We start from the raw sequence: 23,196 nt of genomic DNA on the forward strand, positions 1-23,196 counted from the left end.
CAAGGCATTCTCAGAATTTGTTCATTGTTCGGCGCTTTTCCGAAGTGTAATCTAAGATATTTTCTTCGGCCTAACTGCATCAAAAAAATATTCAACACAAGCGCAGCTGATCAGCACCATTTAATGTTCACTGTAGCGCGTGCTGGGGCCGTGTGACGTCGTGGCTGTGTACTGAATAGAAATGAACTAACTTGAACTTTGGTGTATGGATCTCGCAACATAAAACGCCGTCCTAAACCATCATAATCATATTTCATTGGAACAAAATGACGTTTATTCTGCACCATGTCAGCTAACTCTCCTGCTTGAATTTCATTTTCATAGTTTTTGTACAAATCCTTTTCCTGCGAGCAAATTGTTCTATTAAGCCATTCAGACAGGTTAATGAAATGAATGAATGAATGAATGAAGTTTTATTTATTTCTCAATCACAAAACAGGCTTAAGAATAAGGAACTTAAGGTTAAATACAAGACTAAAAATTGGTCAGACTGTTTTGTGAGAGACTGGTACTGGAAGTACTGCCATTATGTCAACCTATAAATGTCTTACTGTTTCAAATAGGTGTTCTTGAAGACTTTAAAAGATATAAAGAAGGAGCGCTGAAATTTGCATATGCAGCAAAATTTGATTGGGTTCTCTGTGTGCACTGTTTATCTCTACAAGCCAAGGAGTGTTTCTATTTCCTTTAATGTCTTTAGAGGTGGATGTTATAATTTTTTCTCTTCAGTTGGTCTAGCAGTGTGAACATCATAACAAAATTATAAAACATTTGAAATAGTAAATATGTAAAAAAACACGCAACGTTACGTTACGTAATTCGTGTTCCTGCGAATAAATTGTTATATTTAGTCATTCACACAGGCTAAGGAAGTATTGTTATTACGTCAAACTATAAAATGTCCTACTGTTTAGCGTAGGTGTCCTTGACGTAGAAGATTTTGCCTTCAAATGATATAAAGAAGCGCTGAAGATTGCATATGCAGCAAAATTTTATAAGATTCTCTGTTAAAGGAAATAGCAGCATTGATAAACTGCAGAGATAGTAGTGCATCTCTGCAGCCAAGCAATGCTGTTATTTCCTATAATGTGAGTTAGAGGTGTCTGTTATAATTTTCCTTCAGATGGTGTAGCGATGGCAAAGCATTTGCCAGTGCCAACACCTTAACACAGTTATAAAGCAAAAGTAGTACATTCCAAATAACAAATACAAAAAAAAAACCACGATGCAAGGTTCTTATTACTAGTGCGATACTCACATTTTTATTTACTTTGCCCATCATACTTTTGAACTTTGGGTGGCTCTGGAAATAAAATTTTTTTGAGTACCTATGCCTTTAGATAGTTGTTATGATTAAAAGTGGAGTATCTCTTTATGTATGACGGTTGTTAATTCGCACTCTTCTAATAAGGCCACATCTGCAAAATTGCGACTTTTCACGAGAGAGGCTTACAGATTTCACGAACGAAACTAGCTGTCACTTTTTATGCTTAAGTAGGAGAGTTACATGATTGCACATTATATGTTCATATAACTTGATTTATGAAGTTTGTATTATTTTTATGACTTTCATGTAACGTAAGCACTTGTGATGGATGTCCGCAATTGATACGAATTGATATTTATTTAATAGGAGATGATGTGGTCCAAAAATTTGCTTAATGAATTTCAAACTCAAGTCTTCGTCATATATTTTATATGTTTTATTAGTGAAAATTGCTGAATTTAAAGTTTTGGCTTTCGAATGCTTCTATTTGGTCTTAGCAAAGATGGGTCCGCATAGTAAGAATCTTTGATAAGTTGATCACGGGTGGCGTTGACGGCAAAAGAAGCCGTTCAAATCAAAACAATTATCTACAACAAGCACATAGAGTAAGTAAGTTTCAAGATCCACGTTTTGGCAACATTTTGTAATAATTTACAGGCAAATATAAAACAAACAAAACTTACTTGTATCGAGTAGGAGTATTGTGAACCTTTTTCTGTGTGTTCTTCTTCTGTTGAGGTAGACAAGCTGGATAAAAGTTCTCCCTTATCGAAATACTCCTGCAAATTGATTTAAAGTTTCTAAAAACCATTTTGAATTCACTTTAATTGAAAAAAACGTTTTTTTAGGTTTTGGCTTTTCCAATAGAAGTATGCTATGTGTCTAGTCATTTTTATTTTTATTTATCATTTATATTATCATATTATATATATCATTATCATTATTTACTACTTAACACTGCTCTTTGTGCCTATTTCGGCTTTTGCGACAATACGAAATAAAACAATGTACCAACACTATCAGTGACATTGAAATATGCAGAATGCCTCAGTAGCAGTCAGTAGTCTTGGGGATACTTCGGCAGCTTTCAAGATGCTTCGGCAGGCTTCGGGACGCCGAGTATGACGCCTTACGCTATTTGCATATAGGCGTTCATCAAGGCGCACCTCTATTCCCAATTTTGTTTTATTTATTACTTGCTTGATAATTTACCTGGTCTTGCTTAGGTTGTGGTTGGATACGTTCCTGTTTATTCAAGACTAATATTTGTGGATCCACGTTACTCAAATTATTCGTTTCCTGAAATACAGCTATATAGAGTTTCATTTCCATCAATGCATGTTGGAATGAAATACTGGATCAAGCTGCTTCCTGCAAGATCCATTGCGGACTTAGGAGTTTACACCCTTTGGAAGAGTGAAGTAGGTTTCACCATCGTATTTAAATTGCCCGTAAAAGCAAGCGAAAATTTAGAACTCAGTGTTGCTGTCCCTCCATTATTATTTCAACCCAGACCTTTCCCTATAGAAGCAACCGTTCTCCCAACTAGGCTATCACTGATGTAACTTACGGCTAATATCTACATTATAGAATTTAAGAATATCTGGGACTGTGATGGTAGTGACAACTGAATAGATGTAATTAATTATTAATAGAAAGATGGAACACTTAAAAAAATCCTTCAATTCGAACCAACGTCTTCCAACAAACGGTGCTAGACGCTATGCTAACTGTTTGCTGATTGTTGATGGTTTACATGACAGCATTAGTTTTTCTTTTACTCGACGTGCTCCATAGACCAACCCCAACTAAGCCACGGAACGAACTACTAACCTTACGATGTTTTCTATGTGCTTGTTGCAGATCTTTGTTTTTGGTGTTTTAACGACTTTTTTAGTTGGCATAGCGTCTATTCAGAAACTTAATGAAAAAAATATTAAACACTAGCGCAGCTAATTAGCACCATTTAATTTTCACTGTAACAACTAAATATTTTAATCAATAATGAATAAATATATAATAGTTTCATAAAATGGCCTAGAGCGGTTTGCTTTTGGGCTGTGTGACGTTAGTGACCTTATATAAAACTGAATATGAATGAACTGACTTGAATTTTGTATGGATCTCGCAACATAAAACGCCGTCCTAAATCATCATAATCATATTTCATTGGAACGAAATGACGTTTATTCTGCACCATGTTGGCTAACTCTCCTGCTTCCATTTCATTTTTATAGTTTTTGGGCAATTCATGTTCCTGCGAATAAATAGTTTTATATAGTCAATCAGACAGGCTAAGGAAGTTTTGTTGTTATGTCAAACTATATGTCCTACTGTTTAGCATAGGTGTCCTTAACGTAGAGGATTTTGCTTTCAAATGACGTAAAGAAGAAAGAAGAAAGAAGAAAGAAAGAAAATTGTTTATGGTACAAACGCAGACACGCATATGTATAAGCAAAAAAGGACAAATATAATTTAAAAAAAGAAAATAAGTAGAACATTACTACAATTTATATGAATAAGTAGTAATTTACCGTCATACGGTTTCTCTTTTAAAAAAAAGAACCGTATTGTGGAGCTGATTTTCAGCAAGCCCGTGGCGAGTGAGCCGCTGCCAGCAATTTAAAAAATCAACAAAACATAAACAGGAAAAACCAACATAACAGAAAATGTACATGCAAGTAACTATGTAGACACGTAAAATATTTATACTATGTAAATGAGATTATACTCAAAAATAAAATTAAATTATAATATTTTTAAAACAATTTAAAATGTTAACTATATAATATGTTTGTGAAGTGTCGCATCCACGAAGACGATATAGGTGATCGAAGTGAGGGGCAGGTACGAGCAACTTTCGGACAGCAACAACCTGTTTGGTTACGCATTATGCACATATACCGATACTGACTGACTGACTTGATTTGACAACATTTTGTAATAATTTACAGGCAAATATAAAACAAACAAAGCTTACTTCTATCGAGGATTGTGAATATTTTACTTCGAATGCTTCTTCTTCTTCTTCTGCTGAGGCAGACAAGCTGGATAACAATTCTTCCGTATCGAAATACTCCTGCAAATTGATTTAAAATTTCTTTACTTTTCTGAAATTCACTTTAATTGAAAAACATACTTTTTTAGGTTCTGGCTTTTCTAGTAGAATTATGCTATGTGTCTAGTCATTTTTATTTTTATTTATCATTTATATTATCATATTGTACATATATCATCATCATAATTTACTACTTAACACTGCTCTTTCAGCCTATTTCGGCTTCTGCGAAAATACAAAATAAAACAATGTACCAACACTATCAGTGATATTGAAATATACAGGATGTCTCAGTAGTCTTGGGGATACTTCTGCAGCCTTCGAGATGCTTCGGCAGCCTTCGGGATGCCGAGTGTGACGCCTTACGCTATTTGTACATAGGCGTTCATCAAGGCGCACTTCTAGTCTCAATTTTGTTTTATTTATTACTTGCTTGATAATTTACCTGGCCGTGCTTCTTATGTCGTGATAGGATGTGTTTCTTCTTACTATTCTTTTTCTTTTTATTCAAGACTAATATTTGTGGAGCCACATTACTCCAATTATTCGTTTCCTGAAATACAGGTATATAAAGTTTCATTTACAGCAACGCATGTTGTAATGAAATACTGGATCGAGGTGTTTCCTCCAAGATCCACTGCGAACTCAGAAGTTTACACGCCTTGGAAGAGTCAAGTAGGTTTTATCATCGTATTTCCATTGCCCGTGAAAGCAAGCAAAAATTTGTTTTAACGTGATTCTAAATTACTCAGTGTTGCTGTCCCTCCATTATTATTTCAACCCAGACCTTTCCGTATAGAAGCAACCGTTCTCCCAACTAGGCAATCACTGATGTAACATAAAGCTAATGTCTATATTATAGAATTTAAGAATATCTGGGATAGAGATGGTAGTGACAACTGAATAGATGTAATTAATTATTACAGCCATTGAACACTTAAAAAAAATTCTTCGATTCGGCTGGATTCGAACCAACGTCTTCCAACAAACGGTACTGGACGCTATGCCAACTGTTTGCTGATTGTTGATGGTTTACATGACAGCATTAGTTTTTCTTTTACTCGACGTGCTCCATAGACTAACCCCAATAATAATAATAACCCCATAGCCACGGAACGAACTACTAACCTTACGAATTTTTTATGTGCTTGTTGCAGATCTTTGTTTTTGGTGTGTAACAACTTTTTTAGTTGGCATAGCGTCTATCCGCTCACGCGATACATGCAGCCGTAGACGCATACCACACCTAGAGGTGCGCGTGATGATTTTATACCGATTTATCGGATATCGAACTTATAAAAGGTAAAAGAACTAATATTAATTACTATTTCGGTAACTACTCTAGCAAACCATACAGTTTTTAATGCCTGGGTCTGTCATTTAAAAAAATAAACAACTTCAAAAATACGTCACGACAATCGTGAGTGTTATTGTTTGGGCTGGTGATTTCGGTGTTTATTTATTGAAAACATACCGTAGGTAGCGTTTTTTAAGTTTACCCTGAATATAAATGTTTATAAACTATACTTTAAGGAGTAATTTCATGGTAAACATTAGAACCACTCAAACGGAATATTATCATATTTATCCAAGTACACCAAAAATTTCATTAGTGCTTTTTAAGTGCAGGATTTACGGTGTATTACTGCATTATATTTGAGATGTTTTTGTTGGTAGTACGGAGGATATTTATTTAGCAATGCAGAATAATAATTTTTATTTATAAAAACTTGTATTTAAACTGAATGCTTTTCTAATTTGCGAAACCAAATATCCGCCATTTTGCGGTAGGAGGAGCGCATCGCGTGAGCGGTTAATCAGAAACTTCATGAAAAAAATATTAAACACTGGCGCAGCTAATTAGCACCATTTAATTTTCACTGTAACGCCTGAATCTTTTAATCAACAATGTACAAAAAAGTTGGTTTCCTAAAATGGCCTGGAGCGGTTTGCTGTTGGGCTGTATGACGTTAGTGACCTTATATAAAACTGAATATGAACGAACTGACCTGAATTTTGGTGTATGGATCTCGCAACATAAAACGCCGTCCTAAATCACCATAATCATATTTCATTGGAACAAAATGACGTTTGTTCTGCACCATATTGGCTAATTCTCCTGCTTCAATTTCATTTTTATAGTTTTTGGGCAATTCATGTACCTGCGAATAAATTGTTTTACAGTATTGTTGTTATGTCAAACTATAAAATGTCCTACTGTTTAGCATAGGTGTCCTTGACGTAGAGGATTTTGTCTTCAAATAACATAAAGAAGCGCTGAAAATTGTATATGCAGCAAAATTTTATTGGAATCTCTGTTTGTGCGCATTAATTATCTCTACATCCAAGCAGTGCTGCTATTTCCTTTAGTGTGAATTAGAGGTGTCTGTTATAATTTTCCTTCAACTGGTCTAGCAATGGCAAAGTTCTTAGGTTTTCGCGATTGTTACACATAGGAAATGAAACTATTTTTCCGGATTTAAATCGCGTATATTTGTTTTTTCAAACAAACCGACGTTTCGGGCCCTTTACAGGTCCCATGGTCACGGTTGACTGTTGGAGTTAAATCCGGAAAAATAGTTTCATTTCCTAATGGCAAAGTTCTTTCCAGCGACAACACCTTAACACAATTATAAAAAAAAAGGTAGTTACATTTCAAATAGCATATATCAAACCACGATGTAAGGTTCTTATTGCGATACTTACACTCTTCTTACGCTTGAAGTTCGGTTGGCTCTGGAAATAATGTTTTTTTTTAAAGTAAGCTTTGATAGTTTTTCTGATTAAAATTTGAGTATCTTTTTATATATGACATTTATGAATTTGCTCTTTTGTATATCATATCATTGAATATCATGGTAGTAAAAACACTACGATGTTCAATGAAGTAAATATAAACCCGGTATTTATGGTACGTGCTTTAAGATCCATATTATGACAAAATTATGTTGTTGTGTTTAAAAGTTGAGTTTACTGATGACGTTTAGTAATTCGCACTCTTGTAATAAGCCGTGGTAGCCTAATGGTTTGACCTACTCTCAAGAAAAGGGCCGTGGATTGGAATCCGGATTCTCACGTCTCTGTTTCTTTGCGAAATTTAATTTGAAATTTATCATGAGCTTTTCGGTGAAGGAAAGCATCGTGATGAAACCAACACGTTGAAGAAGGTTCACTACCCTCGGAAAAACGTGGGAAGTCCCCAACCCGCATTAGGCCAGCACGGCGGACTATGGCCTAAACCCTCGTCTGAAAGGAGACCCGTGCCCAGCACTGGGACGTATAAATGGGTTGATAATGAAAAATATAAAATATACAAAACTTACTTGGTCTATAGTCTGTATCGAACTGAATGCTTCTGGTTCTTCTGTTTGTACTTCTTGCTGTTCTCTGCTAGACACGCTTGATAAATGATAGTCTTCTTCCGTATCGAGATATGTCTGCGAATGGAATTAAAATTCTCTTACTTTTGTTGAATTAGTTTTTATTGAAAAACTATTTTTTTTCCGGGCTTCTCTTGGAGAATAATTATGCCAGTGTCGGTCGGTCATGAGAGTTAAGCTTTAATTTATTTTTTTTATTTTTAACCCAATTTAAAAAAAGGAGGAAGTTCTCAATTTGACTGTATATATTTTTTTTTATATGTATGTTACGCGATAACTCCGCTAATTGTGAACCGATTTTGATGATTCTTTTTTGTTGGAAAGAGGGTACTTCAGAAGTGGTCCCATTTAAATTTGAAGACAATATTCGACCTCTAAGGGTGGTAAACTTTTGAGGTCGGTTTTTTTAGTACTCTGTACTGAGGTTTGGTTAGGTTATTATAAGACAAATTTCTATACTGAGGTTAGGTTAGGTTATTATGAGACGCCCCCGCAGTCTGCCGCGGTGGTAATAAGTCTGCTGCCTGAAGCGACACAGAAAGGTGTGACCTATGCGCAGGCGCTGGCTGAAGCGGAGGCACGCGTTGACCTGGCGGGGCTAGGCATAGAGGGTGTCAAGTTCCGCCAGTCGGCCATCGGGGCCAGGTTGCTAGAGCTGTCGGGACCTCAGGGTGCACTGGCAGCCGACCGGCTGGCGGAACAGCTCCGCCTTGCACTTGACGGAGTAGCCAGCGTCACCCGGCTCACAAAGACTGCGGATATCCACATCTCGGTTCTTGACGACTCAGCCACTAAAGCGAAGGTGGCCACTGCGGTGGCAAGGACTGAGCAGTGCACAATAGACCTGGTTAAAGTCTTGGAGATCCGCCCTGGCCCAGGCGGGATGGGCTCTGTGATAGTGCAGCAATAAGCACAGCCAAGACGCTGGCTGAAGCGGGGAGGATACTGGTCGGCTGGAGCTTTGCACGTAGTACAAATAGAGAAGGTACAAGCCCTAGAGCAGCGCCCGCTCCGTTGTTATCGGTGCCTTGGCCTTGGCCATACGAGGCCTATGTGTACTTCGGGCAGCAGTCGTGAAGACCTGTGCTTTCGATGCGGCAACGAGGGCCATCAGGCCTCCAACTGCAAAGGCGTGCTGCGCTGCGTGGTCTGCGCCGACGCCGGACGTCCATCGGACCACCGCATTGGGGGGAAGGAGCTGCAAACCACCTCCAATGAAACGAAAAGCGGTCCCTAGGACCCAGACCGCCATTACTGTCGATCGCCAACAGACGCGGGAGGAGGCTAGTAATATGTCGGAATGATGTCATCTCAACACACTAGCTTTCTCCAGTCGAATCTTAACCACTGCGCCGGAGCTCAAGATCTGCTCCTGCAGTCCATGGCGCAGTGGCAAATAGACTTAGCGGTGGCCTGCGAGCCGTACTACATCCCTGCTCACGAAAACTGGGCAGGGGACCTGGACGGCCTAGTGGCGGAAAGGGGCTCGGGGTATGTACTGACTGGGTGGGGGGAGTACATAATAATTGGAACGCACTTCTCCCCCAACCGCTCCCTGGCGGAGTTTGAGACATTTCTTGACTCCGTCAGGACAAGCGCCGAAGCAAGTTATTGTCCTCGGCGATCTTAATGCGAAGTCGCAAGCGTGGGGTAATCTCGTCTCTGACGCGCGAGGTGGTGCTGTACAGATCTGGAGTATACTCTCTGGTTTGTCCCTCCTGAATAGAGGGACTGCTCAGACTTGCGTGCGACAACAGGGAGGGTCCGTAGTGGACGTCTCGTTCGCTACTACCGCGGTCGCGCGCAGGACCAGAAACTGGAGAGTGGTGGAGGACGTGGAGACCTTGTACGACCACCTATATATCCGTTTCGAGGTCTCCGCGGTCCTTGGACATTCCGCCTCGATTCGTAGACCGAGTCGCTTCCCACGCTGGGCGCTAAGTCGGCTGGACCGGGAGATGGTCGAGGAAGTTGCCATAGTATAGCGCTGGTTCTTTGCTGGAGTGAGAGAGGGCGTCACCGCCGACGATTTGGCGAGCCGCCTGCATACTGCTCTAACTGCAGTGTGCGACGCGGCCATGCCCCGGGTCCGGCGACGACCTCCCCGCCATCAGGTCTACTGGTGGTTGGAGGAGATCGCGAAACTCCGAGCGGACTGCATTGCTGCCCGGAGAGCCCACGTCCGGTGCCGACACCGTCACGGCCATGCCCCGGAAATAGAAAGCCAGCTGTGGGAGACATACCGCCTTAAGAAGAAGTCTCTGCAGCTGGCAATAAGCCAGGCCAAAACCCGTGCCAGAGAAGAAATCCTGGCCGGGTTAGATCGGGATCCATGGGGTCGTCCGGAAGAAACTCCGTGCCCAAAGCGCTCCCATCACGGAGACCATGGCCCTGGATCTCCTGCGAAGGGTGGTAGGGGCTTTACCCAGACCCTCCTGAGTACTCTCCCCCGGTGATAGCCCCACCCTCCTCACCGGAGGAGGGTCTCTCGCAGGTCCCCTCTATTACTGAGGGAAAAATAGCAGCAGCCCTGTTCCGACTACGGGGCAAAAAGACCGCACCGGGACCGGACGGCGTTCCGAGTCGGGTGCTGTACTTAGCAGCGGAATACCTAAATGAGCTGCTCCGGGGACTGTTCGACACGTACCTACGTTGCGGGCAGTTCCCGGAACAATGGAAGCAGGGCCGACTGTGTCTGTTGCAGAAGGAGGGTCGTCCAATCGACTCGCCTTCTGCCTACAGGCCCATTGTACTGTTGAACGAGACGGCCAAACTCTTCGAGAGGGTCCTCACTAACCGTCTCGTTAGGCACCTCGAGGAGGTGGGGCCTGGTCTCTCGGAAGCCCAGTACGGCTTCAGGGCGGGGCGGTCTACTGTCGACGCCCTGGATGCCCTGAAGAGTCTCACGACAGACGCCGTGGATAAGGGGGAGGTGGTCATGGCTGTTTCCCTTGACGTCAAGAACGCCTTCAACAGCCTTCCGTTCGAGACACTGAGAGAGGCGCTCCGGTATCATGGAGTATCTTCCTATCTCAGAAGGCTTTTGGAGGCGTACCTCCAGGACAGGGTGGTTCTATAGGAGGGCAGAGACGGGAGGCTACACCAGAGGCGCGTCGGGTGCGGCGTTCCACAGGGGTCCGTGCTGGGCCCATGTTGTGGAATGTTGGCTTTGACTGGCTCCTACACGGTCCGCTCCTTCCCGGGGTTACTGCTCGGGGCAGGACTTATAAAGAGGCCGTGCGGTTGAGCACCGTAGTGACATCTCTGGTGGTAGAAAGGATCCATCTGTTGTTCCTGAGGGTCTGTATACACAAAACGGAGGCCCTCCTATTCCATGGCCCGCGCAAAGGACGCCCTAGGGAGGCAAGGATCACCCTTTTTGAGGAGACGATCCCAGTCAAGGCTCAGATGAAATATCTGGGCCTTGTACTGGACGGGAGGTGGAATTTCAGGACGCATTTTGCCCAACTCGCTCCGAAGCTGGTGGGTACCGCTGCCGCCCTAGGACGGCTCTTGCCGAACGTAGGCGGACCAGACTCGGTTTGCAGGCGCCTGTACTCAGGAATAATCCGGAGTATGCGTACAGGGTGTACGGCGCACCGGTTTGGGTGGAAGCTCTCACCGCTCGACTTAAACCATTCTTGCGGAGGCCGCAGAGGGTCATAGCGGTGAGAGCGATCCGGGGTTATTCCACGGTGTCGTGGACGGCGGCCACTCTTCTGGCGGGCGATCCTCACTGGGAACTCCAAGCGGAGGTGCTCGCGGAAGTGTACCGATACCGAGCGGCCATGCAACCCAGGGGGAAAGGCCGAGCGCCGAAGACCTGGAGAGGATCAGGGCAGCGGGCCGCGCTGCCTTAATCCGGAAATGGACGGAAGACCTAGAGGCCCCAGTCGCGGGCGTAGTGACGGTGGAGGCAGTTCGCTCCCACCTAATCCTCTGGGTCGACCGGCGATATGGGTCTCTGTTCTACAGATTGGTGCAGGTTCTCACCGGACATGGATGTTTCGGCGAATACCTGCACCGGGTTGCAGGTCGGGAGACGACCCCTGTCTGTCACGAGTGTGGCGCTCCCGTCGATACAGTGCGTCATACCGTGGCAGAATGTGCGGCATGGGGCCCCCAGCGGCACTCCCTGACCGCGGTAGTGGGCGGAGATCTCTCGCTATCGACCATCGTGGGCGCGATGCTCTACAGTCAGAGGTGTTGGGATGCAATGGCATCCTTCTGTGAAAGCGTACTTTCGCACAAGGAGGCCTCGGGACGGCTCAGAGAGGACGACCCCCTCGCTGACCCGCTCCGAAGACGGCGGCTGGGGAGACGAAGGAGGCAGTACGCCCACCTTCTTCCCCCGCTGTAGTGAGCCGTGGGGACACTCGAGGCCTCTCTGAAGGCCGGGGTCCGCTCACGCGGACCATCCGTCGAGGCGTTCCTGTAGTATGCGTAAGCGGATCCAGGGGCGCCTCGCTATGGCGGTGGGGGTTAACCGCTGGGTTTTAGTGTATATACCGGGCTAGAGCCCGGGAGTCACACATAACCGCTCGCAGCTTCCCCCGAGCCGAGCGGTACGCGTAACGCGTTTCCCAGAGATAAAAAAAACGGTTATTATGAGACTTATTTCTGAGACAATCTGAAACAAAACGATATACCGACACCATCAGTGATATTGAAATACACAGGATTATTCGTAAAATACTAACCTAACACAACCTCACAGTTACTACAGTATCAACATCAATAACAACAACTTTTTAATAATTAGTCAGATTTTACTTAAATAAAAACATACACTCGAAAAACATAACCGTCCTTCTGACGCAGCCAGCGCTAGCGTGAATTGAAAACCCGTTACCATACCATTCTTAAAACTCCTGCTAAGTCTGAAGTTACTACCTTACTTCAAAATACAGATCTAAAAAGTGTCACATAGTCACATTGACTTACAAATAAATGGACGACGGGTCTAATACAAAAACCACGAAAAAAATATCCCAAGTCAACCTATTCGAAATTTAAATTGTAATGTCATCGCAGTATCGCGCTGTCAATCGAACAAATGAAGACTAAAGCGGAGTTTGGCGCTCTGTATACGATTTTAGCGCTTTACAAGTGCGGACACTTTTTAGCGCGGACCCGACGTCCATATAATTGTAAGTCAATGCATAGTCAACAAAAATTTGTTAAAATTATGTTTTATGTAGAAAGTCATGCAACAAAAGTTGTTTATGATGCCATCCAAGTAACGCCGAAACGTGTGCGCGCGCGATTTTTAAATCCTGTTTACTCATGTTAGAAAACTGTTACTTGCGTATGTACTACGCAATACAAACGCAGCAAATTTTTACTTGATCATTTCGAACCCATGGTATAATAAAGCCTCATCTGCAAAATGACAATTTTTCACGAAATTAACTGGCAACTTTTTTATGCTTCATTATCCGAGTTAATTAAGGAGTTAATAAATCTGTACCTAACCGATACTAATTAACAGTAGAGCTCCTTGTGAAGGAGTTCGTCTAGGGAAGTGCTGCTACCTTATCTATTTCTGCCGCCAAGCAACAATGTGAGCATTACTGCGTTCCGGTTTGGAAGGGTAAGGATGCTGGTGAAGTTACAGGCACATGGGGCTTGTCAACTTATGTCTCAGGGTAACGGGTGCTGCAGTGGGAGTGCCTTTACAATCTTTGCGATTTAAAGCTCTGAGTGGCATTGCAACTGTTATGGATAGGCGTGTCACTCACCACCAGGCGCACGACTTGTTCGTTCCGTCACCTGGTTTATAAAAAAAAATAGAAAACTTCAAGGAATATAATTATTTCGATTGCATTATCGATTGGTAGAGTTTTCCTAATTTTAATCGTCTAAGCTCTTTCACATTAATCGATTATTTATAGATTAATCGATAACGTATTTAGAATGTGAATTTTAGTTGATTTTTATATTTTGAAATAGGAAAATATAACAATATTGAGGAAGGTTCGAAGACCTCTCACAAGATGTCACTAGCGGCGCAGAATGCCGAAAAATCCAGTATAAAAGATAGATCTTTAGCAAAAATACATAGTCGAATTTCGATAACTTGACCTGTAGCTCTGTTGGTTAGAGCAGCGTTACGGTACAGCGTGGTCACGGGTTCAAGTCAAATCGGGTTGAAGAAATTTTTCTGTGTGTTCCATCTTTGTGTTAATAAAAATAAATAATTGTATAAATAATAATCATAACAAAATTACATAGTGGAATTATTTTAAAAAATCTCATTAATGTATAACAACATTTTCAATCTATACCTCAACTTATTGCAATTTACCCCGGAATGCCACGTCTCCTTTCACGGGTTTTCCACGTGATTGCGAATGCTGATTCCGCGAATGACGATAATGCGAAGACGGCCAAGCTATAATGCGCAACCGCTTATTTTTACGAATAGTCAGATGCGCGAAGGTTTTTAAAGCGGGAAAGTTTAAAAGTGCGATGGTTCATTTGCGCGAATGACGATAGCACGAAGACAAATTTTCGAAAACTGGAATGCGCGAATGTTTAATCCTGTGACGGTTCATTTGCTCCATGCAAGTTTTAGTTGAGATTGTAATAGTCTGGAATGCTTTTACATACGAAGGGAAGTTTTATTAATATTAATATTATAATTAATGTTAATATTAATATTAATTTAAAATTATTTTTAAATAATATTATATTGTTTGTTCGTGTCATTGATTTATATTTGTTTTGTTTCATTGATCAAAATTAAACATTCTTTTGTTTGATTAATTGAACTTTTTAGGTCCATTAATAGATATAAAAATGTTACAAATTATCAACTTCCCTTCGTATGTAAATAATATGTTAATATGTTAATAATATTAATATTAATTTTAAATAATATATTATTTAAAAAACGTCGACTTGAAATGTTCGTTTATATTTGAATTCCACGAACTTTTGTATTTGATTCCTTGAAATAAAAATGTTGGTTGGTTAACCATTCGCGCATTTCAGCTTTCGCAAATTTGTCCTCGTGATATCGTCCTTATCGTTCGAACCATCGTGCTTTTAAACTATTGCGATTTTAATCCTTCGCGCAACTAAATATTCGTGAAAATAAGCCGTCGTGCATTATGGCTTTTGCATAATTGTCATCGCATTATCGTCATTCGTGTAATCGGCATTCGTAATCACGTGGGATTTCATTTGTTATAAGCGCTTTTTATATGATCATATGTGGCTTTATTACATCAAGGTTATAATTGGTTTATCATTTGGGGTGACTTTATAAGGCAAACTAAATTACAAGTGTGTACAATTACAAATCATTTTTGAGGTGTAGACAATCGATATTTTTTTCCATATGACCACCTTTAAATTTCAGATCGTTGGTTGACACACTATCGTGTATCCAGTGACATAAATAATTAACGAGAGATGAACTTACAAACGAAACCCTATTCACGGCACCTGTGTATCTAGTTGCAAGTTTACTGACTTGGACTGGATTGCGTATTCCTTTCTGTAAGTAAAAAAACATTTATTTCGATGAATCAGTTGTGGGACCATAGTATACCATATCTTTAACTATTCGTTTGACTTTTTTCCTTTTTAATTATTATATTCAGATCACAAGTTAAAAATACTCTTTTTGAAATATTACTTTATCATTAGCGTACACTATTTCTAGACAAGCGTTCTGCGAGTGACACTCTTGACTGTTTTAGTATTATTTGCTTGTTCATGAATTTACCTCGTGCTTCTTAGCTTCTGGTTGAAAGTCTTTCCGTTGATTCCAGAGGAACATTTGCGAATCCACATTACGCACGCTATTAGTGTCCTGAAATACAGGTACGTACATTATCATCACGTCATGTATACCATTGGATCAAGGCGATTTGATAATATAGGAGAAAATTTAATATCACGCGATCCCAAGTAGCAGTAGAGCTCGTTGTGAAAGAGTTAGTCCCGGGAAGTACTGCCATCTTACCTATTTCTGCCGCTAAGCAGTAATGTCAGTGTTACTGTGTTCCGGTTTTGAAGGGTAAGAGTGCTGGTGAAATTACAGGCACTTGGGATTTGTCAACTTATGTCTCAGTGTGACGGGTGTGCAGTGGCAGTGCCCCCCAGATCTTTGCGATTTATAGTTCTGAGAGGTACTGTAACTGTAATGGACAGGCATGTAGCTTACCATCAGGCGCACGACTTGTTCGTCTTGTCACTTGATATTATAAAAAAAAAGCTCGAGTAGCAGTCAAGCGTAGTCAATTTAGCTATCACTGGTATAACATTTTCATACAATACAATACAAACATTCTTTATTGCACACTGGGACAAATACATAATATTAAAAAAAAAGAGAGGTATAACAGGCGGCCTTCTTGCTAAATAGCAATCTCTTCCAGGCAACCTTCGGGTTATAGGAAAAACGATAAGACAATAATTAATTGAGGGCGCAATAGAATACGTATTGAATACACATATTAAACATACACAAATGAAAAAAAAAGAATGATAATAAATAAATAAAATATCAAAAGAGTAATAATAATAAATAAAAAAGAAGAAATATATATTTATAAATATATATTACATAATTTGTAGGATTATAATTATAAAACATAATAGTAATAACACACAAAATTTAAATCAGGTAAGAATAGTAGACAAGAATAACTAATCATAGTGTAAAATAATGAGCTTTGAGTAGTTTTGAACGACTTAGCGCATCTGATCGATTCAGGCGGGGAATTCCACAGTTTGATGCTTCTAACCTTGAAGGAGTTAGAATAAAGTTAGAAGAGTGAATAGGACAAATTAAAGAAAGAGTAAGAGAATGTCGTAAGATGCTGCAAATAGTATCGTTATCATCATCAGCCCATCGCAGTCCACTGCTATACATAGGCCTCTCCTAATTTCGCCCGGTCCTCAGTTTGTCGCAATTATCAGCTGTCAACAGCCTAATTAAAAAAAAATTATGTCTGAGGGCGTCCTACACTATATTCGTCGTCATAATGTAAAATAGGGTTTCATAATATCCATTCATCGAGTATATAACCAGAAATGTATACGAAATAAGGGCCATCCATTCCTAGCAACTCATCGGGCAAATGGGCCTTATGAGCATTATTTCAAATATCAACTCTCGTTTGCGCTGAAATCATAAATTAAAAAGCTGCAATAGTACAGCGCCAACAACTGACCTGTGTGAACATCTCCATATATTCCAAACATATTCTATTTGTAAGTCAATGATTTATTGTAATAAAGATAATATCTCTAACAATGGGGGCTGTTCCATTCGGTGGTGTGGGAAATACAGCAAAATACCTAATTACAAAACAAACGAAATCACATTTCATCGGAAATTAAATATTAAATTATGTAATTTTTCAATTTTCGTCCATTATAGCAAAGTTGAAGTTAAACTGGTCGATTTGTAGTGAAACAATTGACGACACCCGTCAATTGTTTCGAATTCGACGCGCTGTTGTCACCGTAATGATTTGACAGAATAGTTTTCAAACAAAGTAAATGACATTTCGTCTCTATTTCTGGTTATATACTCGATGTAGACGTTATACAACAATTTGTGAAACGCGGGGATGAAGACAATACTTGTAACTGAATAAGTACTTTATTGTGAATGCTGAGTGCATTGTCATTGACTCACTAGATTAAAATTTGGTAAGCTCACGGCTCGTGCTGATTTCAATCCATTTCTAATTTTAGGCTCATCTCCAACAAACTTGTAATATGTCTTATAAAATGTTTCAATTACACTTATTCAAACTAGAGAATGTTATTACGTAACATAAAAGAACACTGCTGGAACATACCAAACATGACTTTCGGAATAAATTTAGAAAAATCGCACTCAAATTGTGAATTGAAACAAACAAATATAGGTTCCCGGTTTACGTAAATAAAGCCCAAAGCACGTACCACTGACACAAGTCTTATATAGCATTGAAATATTGAAATCCAAATCAAAAGATAAAACGCTTACTTCAATTAGATAATATATTAAACACAACAATGTTAATTCCATCGTGGCGTCATAGCTGCGAAAAATGTGATTTCCTTATTGGATCTTATCTTCACTTATGCGAGTAATTCAATTAAAACATTATGTCTTGAGTTTTTATAGCACTGGCCAACTGCGAAAACTTAGTTAAGGCAAGTTACCGTGCGTAGTAGAAGCGGGAAAAACTGTTTACTGTTAAAATATAATGTTAAATATATTAAAATATGTAAGTCTTATAAAAAAAAAAGATACACCTAAGGGTATTGTTTAAAGAAAGCGCTCATTTGTTACACGAAGAATGTGCGATCATAAAAAAGTCCCGAAAACAGACTAAAATAAAAGTTAAAGAAAAAGAAGAAATATTTACGTATTTTATTCTTAAATTATAACTTTGCACATATTTTAACAATTATGAGATATTTTTAGAGAACCTAAATTTTGGTTTTTAGGTAAAGCTTTTTTTTAATAATAGTATCAAGTGACGGAGCGAACATCTCGTGCGCCTGAGGGTAAGCTACACGCCTGTCCATAACAATTACAGTGCCACTCAGAGCTTCAAATCGCAAAGATCTGAGAGGCACTGCTAGTCCCATGTGCCTGTAATGTTACAGCTCTGTAGTTATTAAATTCACATAATCTGAAATTTGAAAATTGGCGTTACGCGATGTCGAATATGTGTCACTTTTTTCCGCCTGTTCTTATTTTATTCATATTAATTTTCAGTGCGTGGGTTGTGGTACACGAAGGGCGCTCCCCCACACCTCGCCTCCTAAAATGTAATGCCTTGCTTTAAAGGGAATCGCTTACCTCCTGTAAATGACCAGCGATAGATCTCCTTGTGAAATAGCTCATCCAGTTAAACCAAGCAGTAATATGACTATTGCTGCATTCCGGTTTTGAAGGGTAAGAATGCTGGTGAAATTACAGGCACATGGGACTTGTCAACTTATCTCTCAGTCCGTAAAGATTTTTGCGATTTAGAGCTCTGAGTGGCACTGCAACTGCTATGGTTAGGCGTGTCGCTTATCATCAGGCGCACGACTTGTTCGTCCCGTCACTTTGTACTATATAAAAAAATTACATAGTAATATAAAGTATGGCCGTGTAACCCAGCAGCATCAGGGCATTTCAATTTGTGTGTAACTAAAATCTAAAAAAAATATTATTAAATGCAATATCAAATTAGAGTTAACTTAAGTAAAAAGTAATTTTAAATATTTAAAGTAATAATATTATATGTTATCAATGAAATAAGGTTCTGTGGTTATGGTTCGATGGTTCGGTCATGTTGAAAGAATGAATGTTGGTAGATTGACGGCACAAATTTATAGAGCGAGTGTGGAGGGAGGCGTGTAGATGAAGGCATGTGGAGAGAGGGAGAGACCTCGGCGTACATATCTCAATCAGATTGGGGATGTCCTTCAAAAGGGTCCGGTTAAAAGTACGAAGAATAAACTGGCACGTAAGAAACTGTTGGGAGTGGAGGAGGCGAAGGTTTGTCAGGACCGTAGCAGATGGAGGTCCGTAGTGTCTGTTTATCCCAGTGGGAGACGGCCGTGATGATATAATACATGTATGTAAGTAATATAAGTTAGGAGAGTATCAGAATTAAAATAATACATTCTTCTAACAATTATTATAACAGTTTTTAAATATCATAAGTTCATCTTATAGTTTCTGCTCTCAAAAAATTCTTGCAATGCATTAAAATATTTTTGGACCATAAATTTTGTGAAATTACGAATCATTGCAAAGCATATACATTATTTGCTACCGGTGCGTGTCGAACCGATTAATGAAAAATTACAATACCCACTTTACTCAGTAGATGTTTTAATTGCCTCCGTAGCCGAACGGATACCATGCCGGACTGCCACGCAGAGGTCCCAGGTTCGATTCCCGGGCCGGGAGAAATAGTTGTATGGCCTACAATTATTTCTCTCGTGAGTTTGGGTGTAATTTGTGGTTGTCTATGTGTGTGTCCATGGCACCCGCGACACAGGGTTTCCCTAGTGCGGGGCTATGTTGAGTGTGTGCGTTATTTATTAAAAAAAAATATTAAAAAATATACCCGCATTGGTATATTTTTAATATAACTTTGAACTTGCTTAGCGATGTGTGAAATCATTTACTATTCAATTATTATTTTCTTTTTATATTAGCCTTATAACCTAGTGTCATACAATATAGCTGGTTATGTGTATAATACCCTTTTTTACATTATATTCTTCAGTAGTTTATTAGAAATGCATCACCACTTTTCAGTTTTTTGTTTAATTAGTTGTTAACGGTGTTGGTGAGACAATCATAGCATATTTACTGTTAAAAAATTTAGTTATAAGTTTTAATTGTGTGTACTGTTTGTTGACCCAAATAAAAAATTAAAAAAAAATCACGTGCTGTTTAATTAAGTAATGTTTAATTGTATAAATAAACAATGCTTCAATAGGCACTGTTTATAGTGCCTATTCTATCTACTTTAATGCTTCTGCCAAATCCAACATTCACTACCATACATAAGTGTAGGAACCAGCACCCCCCATGCACAGGCAATCGTGCCTTTTTAGACACTTTCTGGCAGCCCATGGAGGTATGCGAGGCACCATTCACCTGATTCCCTCCGTTCACTCTTCTTTCAATGACTCTTTCACATTTTCCATCACACGTAAACATAGAACCCAAATACACAAACTTTTTCACTTGTTCCACTTTCTCTCCTTTAATCAATATCGTGCAATCCATCATATCTTCCTCTCTTCCAAAAACGTAATTTTCATTCCTTTCCTTTTAAGAGCACCATGCAAAATATTTACTGTCTCCTGCAACTCCTCCACTGACGACGCTAATACCACCTGGTCATCGGCGTATAGGAGGCACTTAATGAGTAAACCATTCATTCTGAGCCCACACGTATTCTCTTTCAAAATTTTCAAACAATTGTCCATAATTAGGTTGAACAGCCATGGCGACGCTACAAATTCCTGTCTAACTCTAACACCTTTCCCGATATCGAACCAGTCAGTGTAAGCACCATTTATTCTGACACAGGCACTGTAATCATAGAGAGATTTCAGTGCCTGAACTAGACTGGCGTCCACCCCTTACATAGGCAATGCCGACCACAATTCTTGCCCTCTCTCGCCTCATAAGAAGGCTCAAGGGGTCACTCAGCGGACAATGGAGAGAGCGATGCTCGGTATTTCCCCACGTGATAGAATCAAAAGTGAGGAAATCTGTAGGAGAACTAAGGTAACCGACATAGCTCGAAGAATTGGTCAGCTGAAGTGGGAGTGGGCGGGGTACATAGCTAAGAGAACCGATGGCCGTTGGGGTGGAAAGGTTTTTCAATGGCGACCGCGCACCGGACCACGCTCAGTGGGAAGCCACCAGCCAACCAGGTGGACCGGCGGTCTGGTCAAGGTCGCGGGCAGCGCAGGGCCGATCGTCGTGGAGATCGTTGGGGGAGGTCTATGCCCAGCAGTGAGCGTCGTATGGCTGAATGATGATGATTTATTTTACAAAGGACACTAAAATTTTAACCTATGGTCCTCATGTGATATTGAAGACTGTTTCGTTTGTGAAAGTCTGGTATCCATACTAGGATTAACCTGTGTTGTAGAGCACCAGGCTTTCGTGCCTCCTTATTAGTTTAAGTGACAAGGAGCTTGGTATCACAAAATATAATTTGAAATGGGTAACGTCTGTGTGACGTAATGTCTCAATCGTCGAATCCAACTCAGTTGAGCACTTTCGGGAAGCTCCGGGACGTCTTCTCGTCCGCAATACCGCAGTCCTTGAAGACAAAAGTCTTCGAGCAGTGCGTATTGCCAGCGATGACCCACGGCTTTGAAACGTGGTCACTTACTATGGGCCTCATAAAAATCTCAAAGTCACTCAACGGGCAATGGACTCTACATGATCGAATCAGAAATGAGGAGATCCGTAGAAGAACGAAAGTCACCGATATAGCTCGAAGGATTACCAAGTTGAAGTGGCAGTGGGTAGAGCACAAAGCTCACTAGCCGGCTGATCTGGTGATGATGATGAACATCTGGATAGTAGTCGTGACTTGTGATGGTATATACAAGGTGTAATCGTTAAGTGTGCCTAAGCGATTATTCCATAAATATAAGATATATCAAAAACTTTAAACTGATATCGAAAGTACGTTACGTAATGAGTAAATCGACATCAATAACTTTTTAAAACTAAAACTAGAAATATCGAAAATTTTAACATCAAACACTCTATATATATAATGTATAAAAAAAGCATATTCAATTATTTTGTCAAGTGTGAGTTGTCCATAAAAATGAATAAAACTGATCAATTTTGTTTAGTGCAGGTCGACTCAGTTTTATGTAAGTATCATTTCATTGTAAGGGATGAAAAAAATCGGGGTAGCGGAAGTTGGTCAAACTCGAATTTGATATCGAGGGTACTTTACCTAATGAGTACATTGGGTAACATACTTTCGATATCAGTCTAAAGCTTTTTGATATCTCTTATATTTATGGAATAATCTCCTGGGCATACTTAACGATTACACCTTGTATAGCCTAGGATATCCTAAATAAATTAGATGTATATCATGTATTTTAACACTGTTATAGATAGATAGATGATAACTCATAGGAGTAGTACATTATTGAAGAGGTCGAGCGAATCCCCGTTTCCGCCTACGCATGTATAGTGTTTTTCTCAAACAATATGAGGAAGCAATAAAAGACCAAAGAGAGGAAGACGTATAATTGAAAAAGGTAAAATATATTAATTAATATCAAAAGTAATTTAATTAATTTGGTATCCGCCCTCACCGTTCCTCCTTCGGTCGACATTGGTCGGTCATTGATATTCCACCTGTTCGGACTAAGCGCTTTGCTTCCTTCTTTCTGATGCGTACGGCAAAGGAATGAAATGCTCTAAATTTCTATATTTAAAATCAGTAAATAAAATCTCTGTATTTTCCGAAAAGCACAATTTGGGGCTATTCAAGGCTAGAGTGAATAGGCATTTTTAGGCAAACGCGTCCTATCGTCGCTTAACATCGGGTGAGATTGTGGCCAAGTGTCTATTATATATTTAAAAAAAAAGTAATAAAGTAAATATGTTAGGACAATTGCTAAAAGGAAATCTTATTGTTTTCCCAGGCACATTAATAGTAATCTGCTGAATTTCTGATGATGTGGTTCATGTGGTTCCCCAGTGTATAAAAGTTTCAAAAGTTTTCATGTAGGTATCCTAATTTGCACATAGCCGGCAACAAGTTTTTTTCCTGGTTAATTTTGCCTATTGTTTTTATTTAGTCGGAGTACTATCCATTATTGTATTTGCGTTTCTGTTCTTCTTGCTAGAACTAATTTTCGCGACGAAAATGTAAAAAAGACGAAAAAAAACAGAAAAGCATACCAAATCACTTTAATGTACCGTGTCTTTTTTTTTTTAATAGTAAGCAGTGCTGGGAGGACTTATTAGTTCC

At 40.0% G+C, this 23,196-nt stretch overlaps 1 protein-coding gene across 1 annotated transcript in view; it reads right to left on the bottom strand.

Annotated features, from left to right (window-relative positions):
- LOC113233520 overlaps nucleotides 1-17,749 on the bottom strand; it is a 30,216-nt gene extending 12,467 nt beyond the window's left edge. Inside the window, exons 1-13 of the mRNA XM_026468643.1 lie at nucleotides 17,700-17,749; nucleotides 15,441-15,527; nucleotides 15,135-15,209; nucleotides 7,649-7,762; nucleotides 7,032-7,061; nucleotides 6,335-6,487; nucleotides 4,771-4,878; nucleotides 4,248-4,346; nucleotides 3,375-3,524; nucleotides 2,480-2,566; nucleotides 1,951-2,046; nucleotides 1,259-1,303; nucleotides 192-344 (exon numbers count right to left, since the gene is read on the bottom strand). Coding sequence (XP_026324428.1) covers nucleotides 192-344; nucleotides 1,259-1,303; nucleotides 1,951-2,046; nucleotides 2,480-2,566; nucleotides 3,375-3,524; nucleotides 4,248-4,346; nucleotides 4,771-4,878; nucleotides 6,335-6,487; nucleotides 7,032-7,061; nucleotides 7,649-7,762; nucleotides 15,135-15,209; nucleotides 15,441-15,527; nucleotides 17,700-17,741 — 1,239 coding nt within the window. The 5' untranslated portion in view covers nucleotides 17,742-17,749. The remainder of the gene's footprint in view (nucleotides 1-191; nucleotides 345-1,258; nucleotides 1,304-1,950; nucleotides 2,047-2,479; nucleotides 2,567-3,374; nucleotides 3,525-4,247; nucleotides 4,347-4,770; nucleotides 4,879-6,334; nucleotides 6,488-7,031; nucleotides 7,062-7,648; nucleotides 7,763-15,134; nucleotides 15,210-15,440; nucleotides 15,528-17,699) is intronic.
- Between the last annotated feature and the right edge of the window lie 5,447 nt (nucleotides 17,750-23,196).

The sequence above is a fragment of the Hyposmocoma kahamanoa genome, unplaced genomic scaffold, assembly GCF_003589595.1.
Source record: "Hyposmocoma kahamanoa isolate Upper Pololo Valley unplaced genomic scaffold, ASM358959v1 79, whole genome shotgun sequence".
NCBI classification, from domain to species: Eukaryota; Metazoa; Arthropoda; class Insecta; order Lepidoptera; family Cosmopterigidae; genus Hyposmocoma; species Hyposmocoma kahamanoa.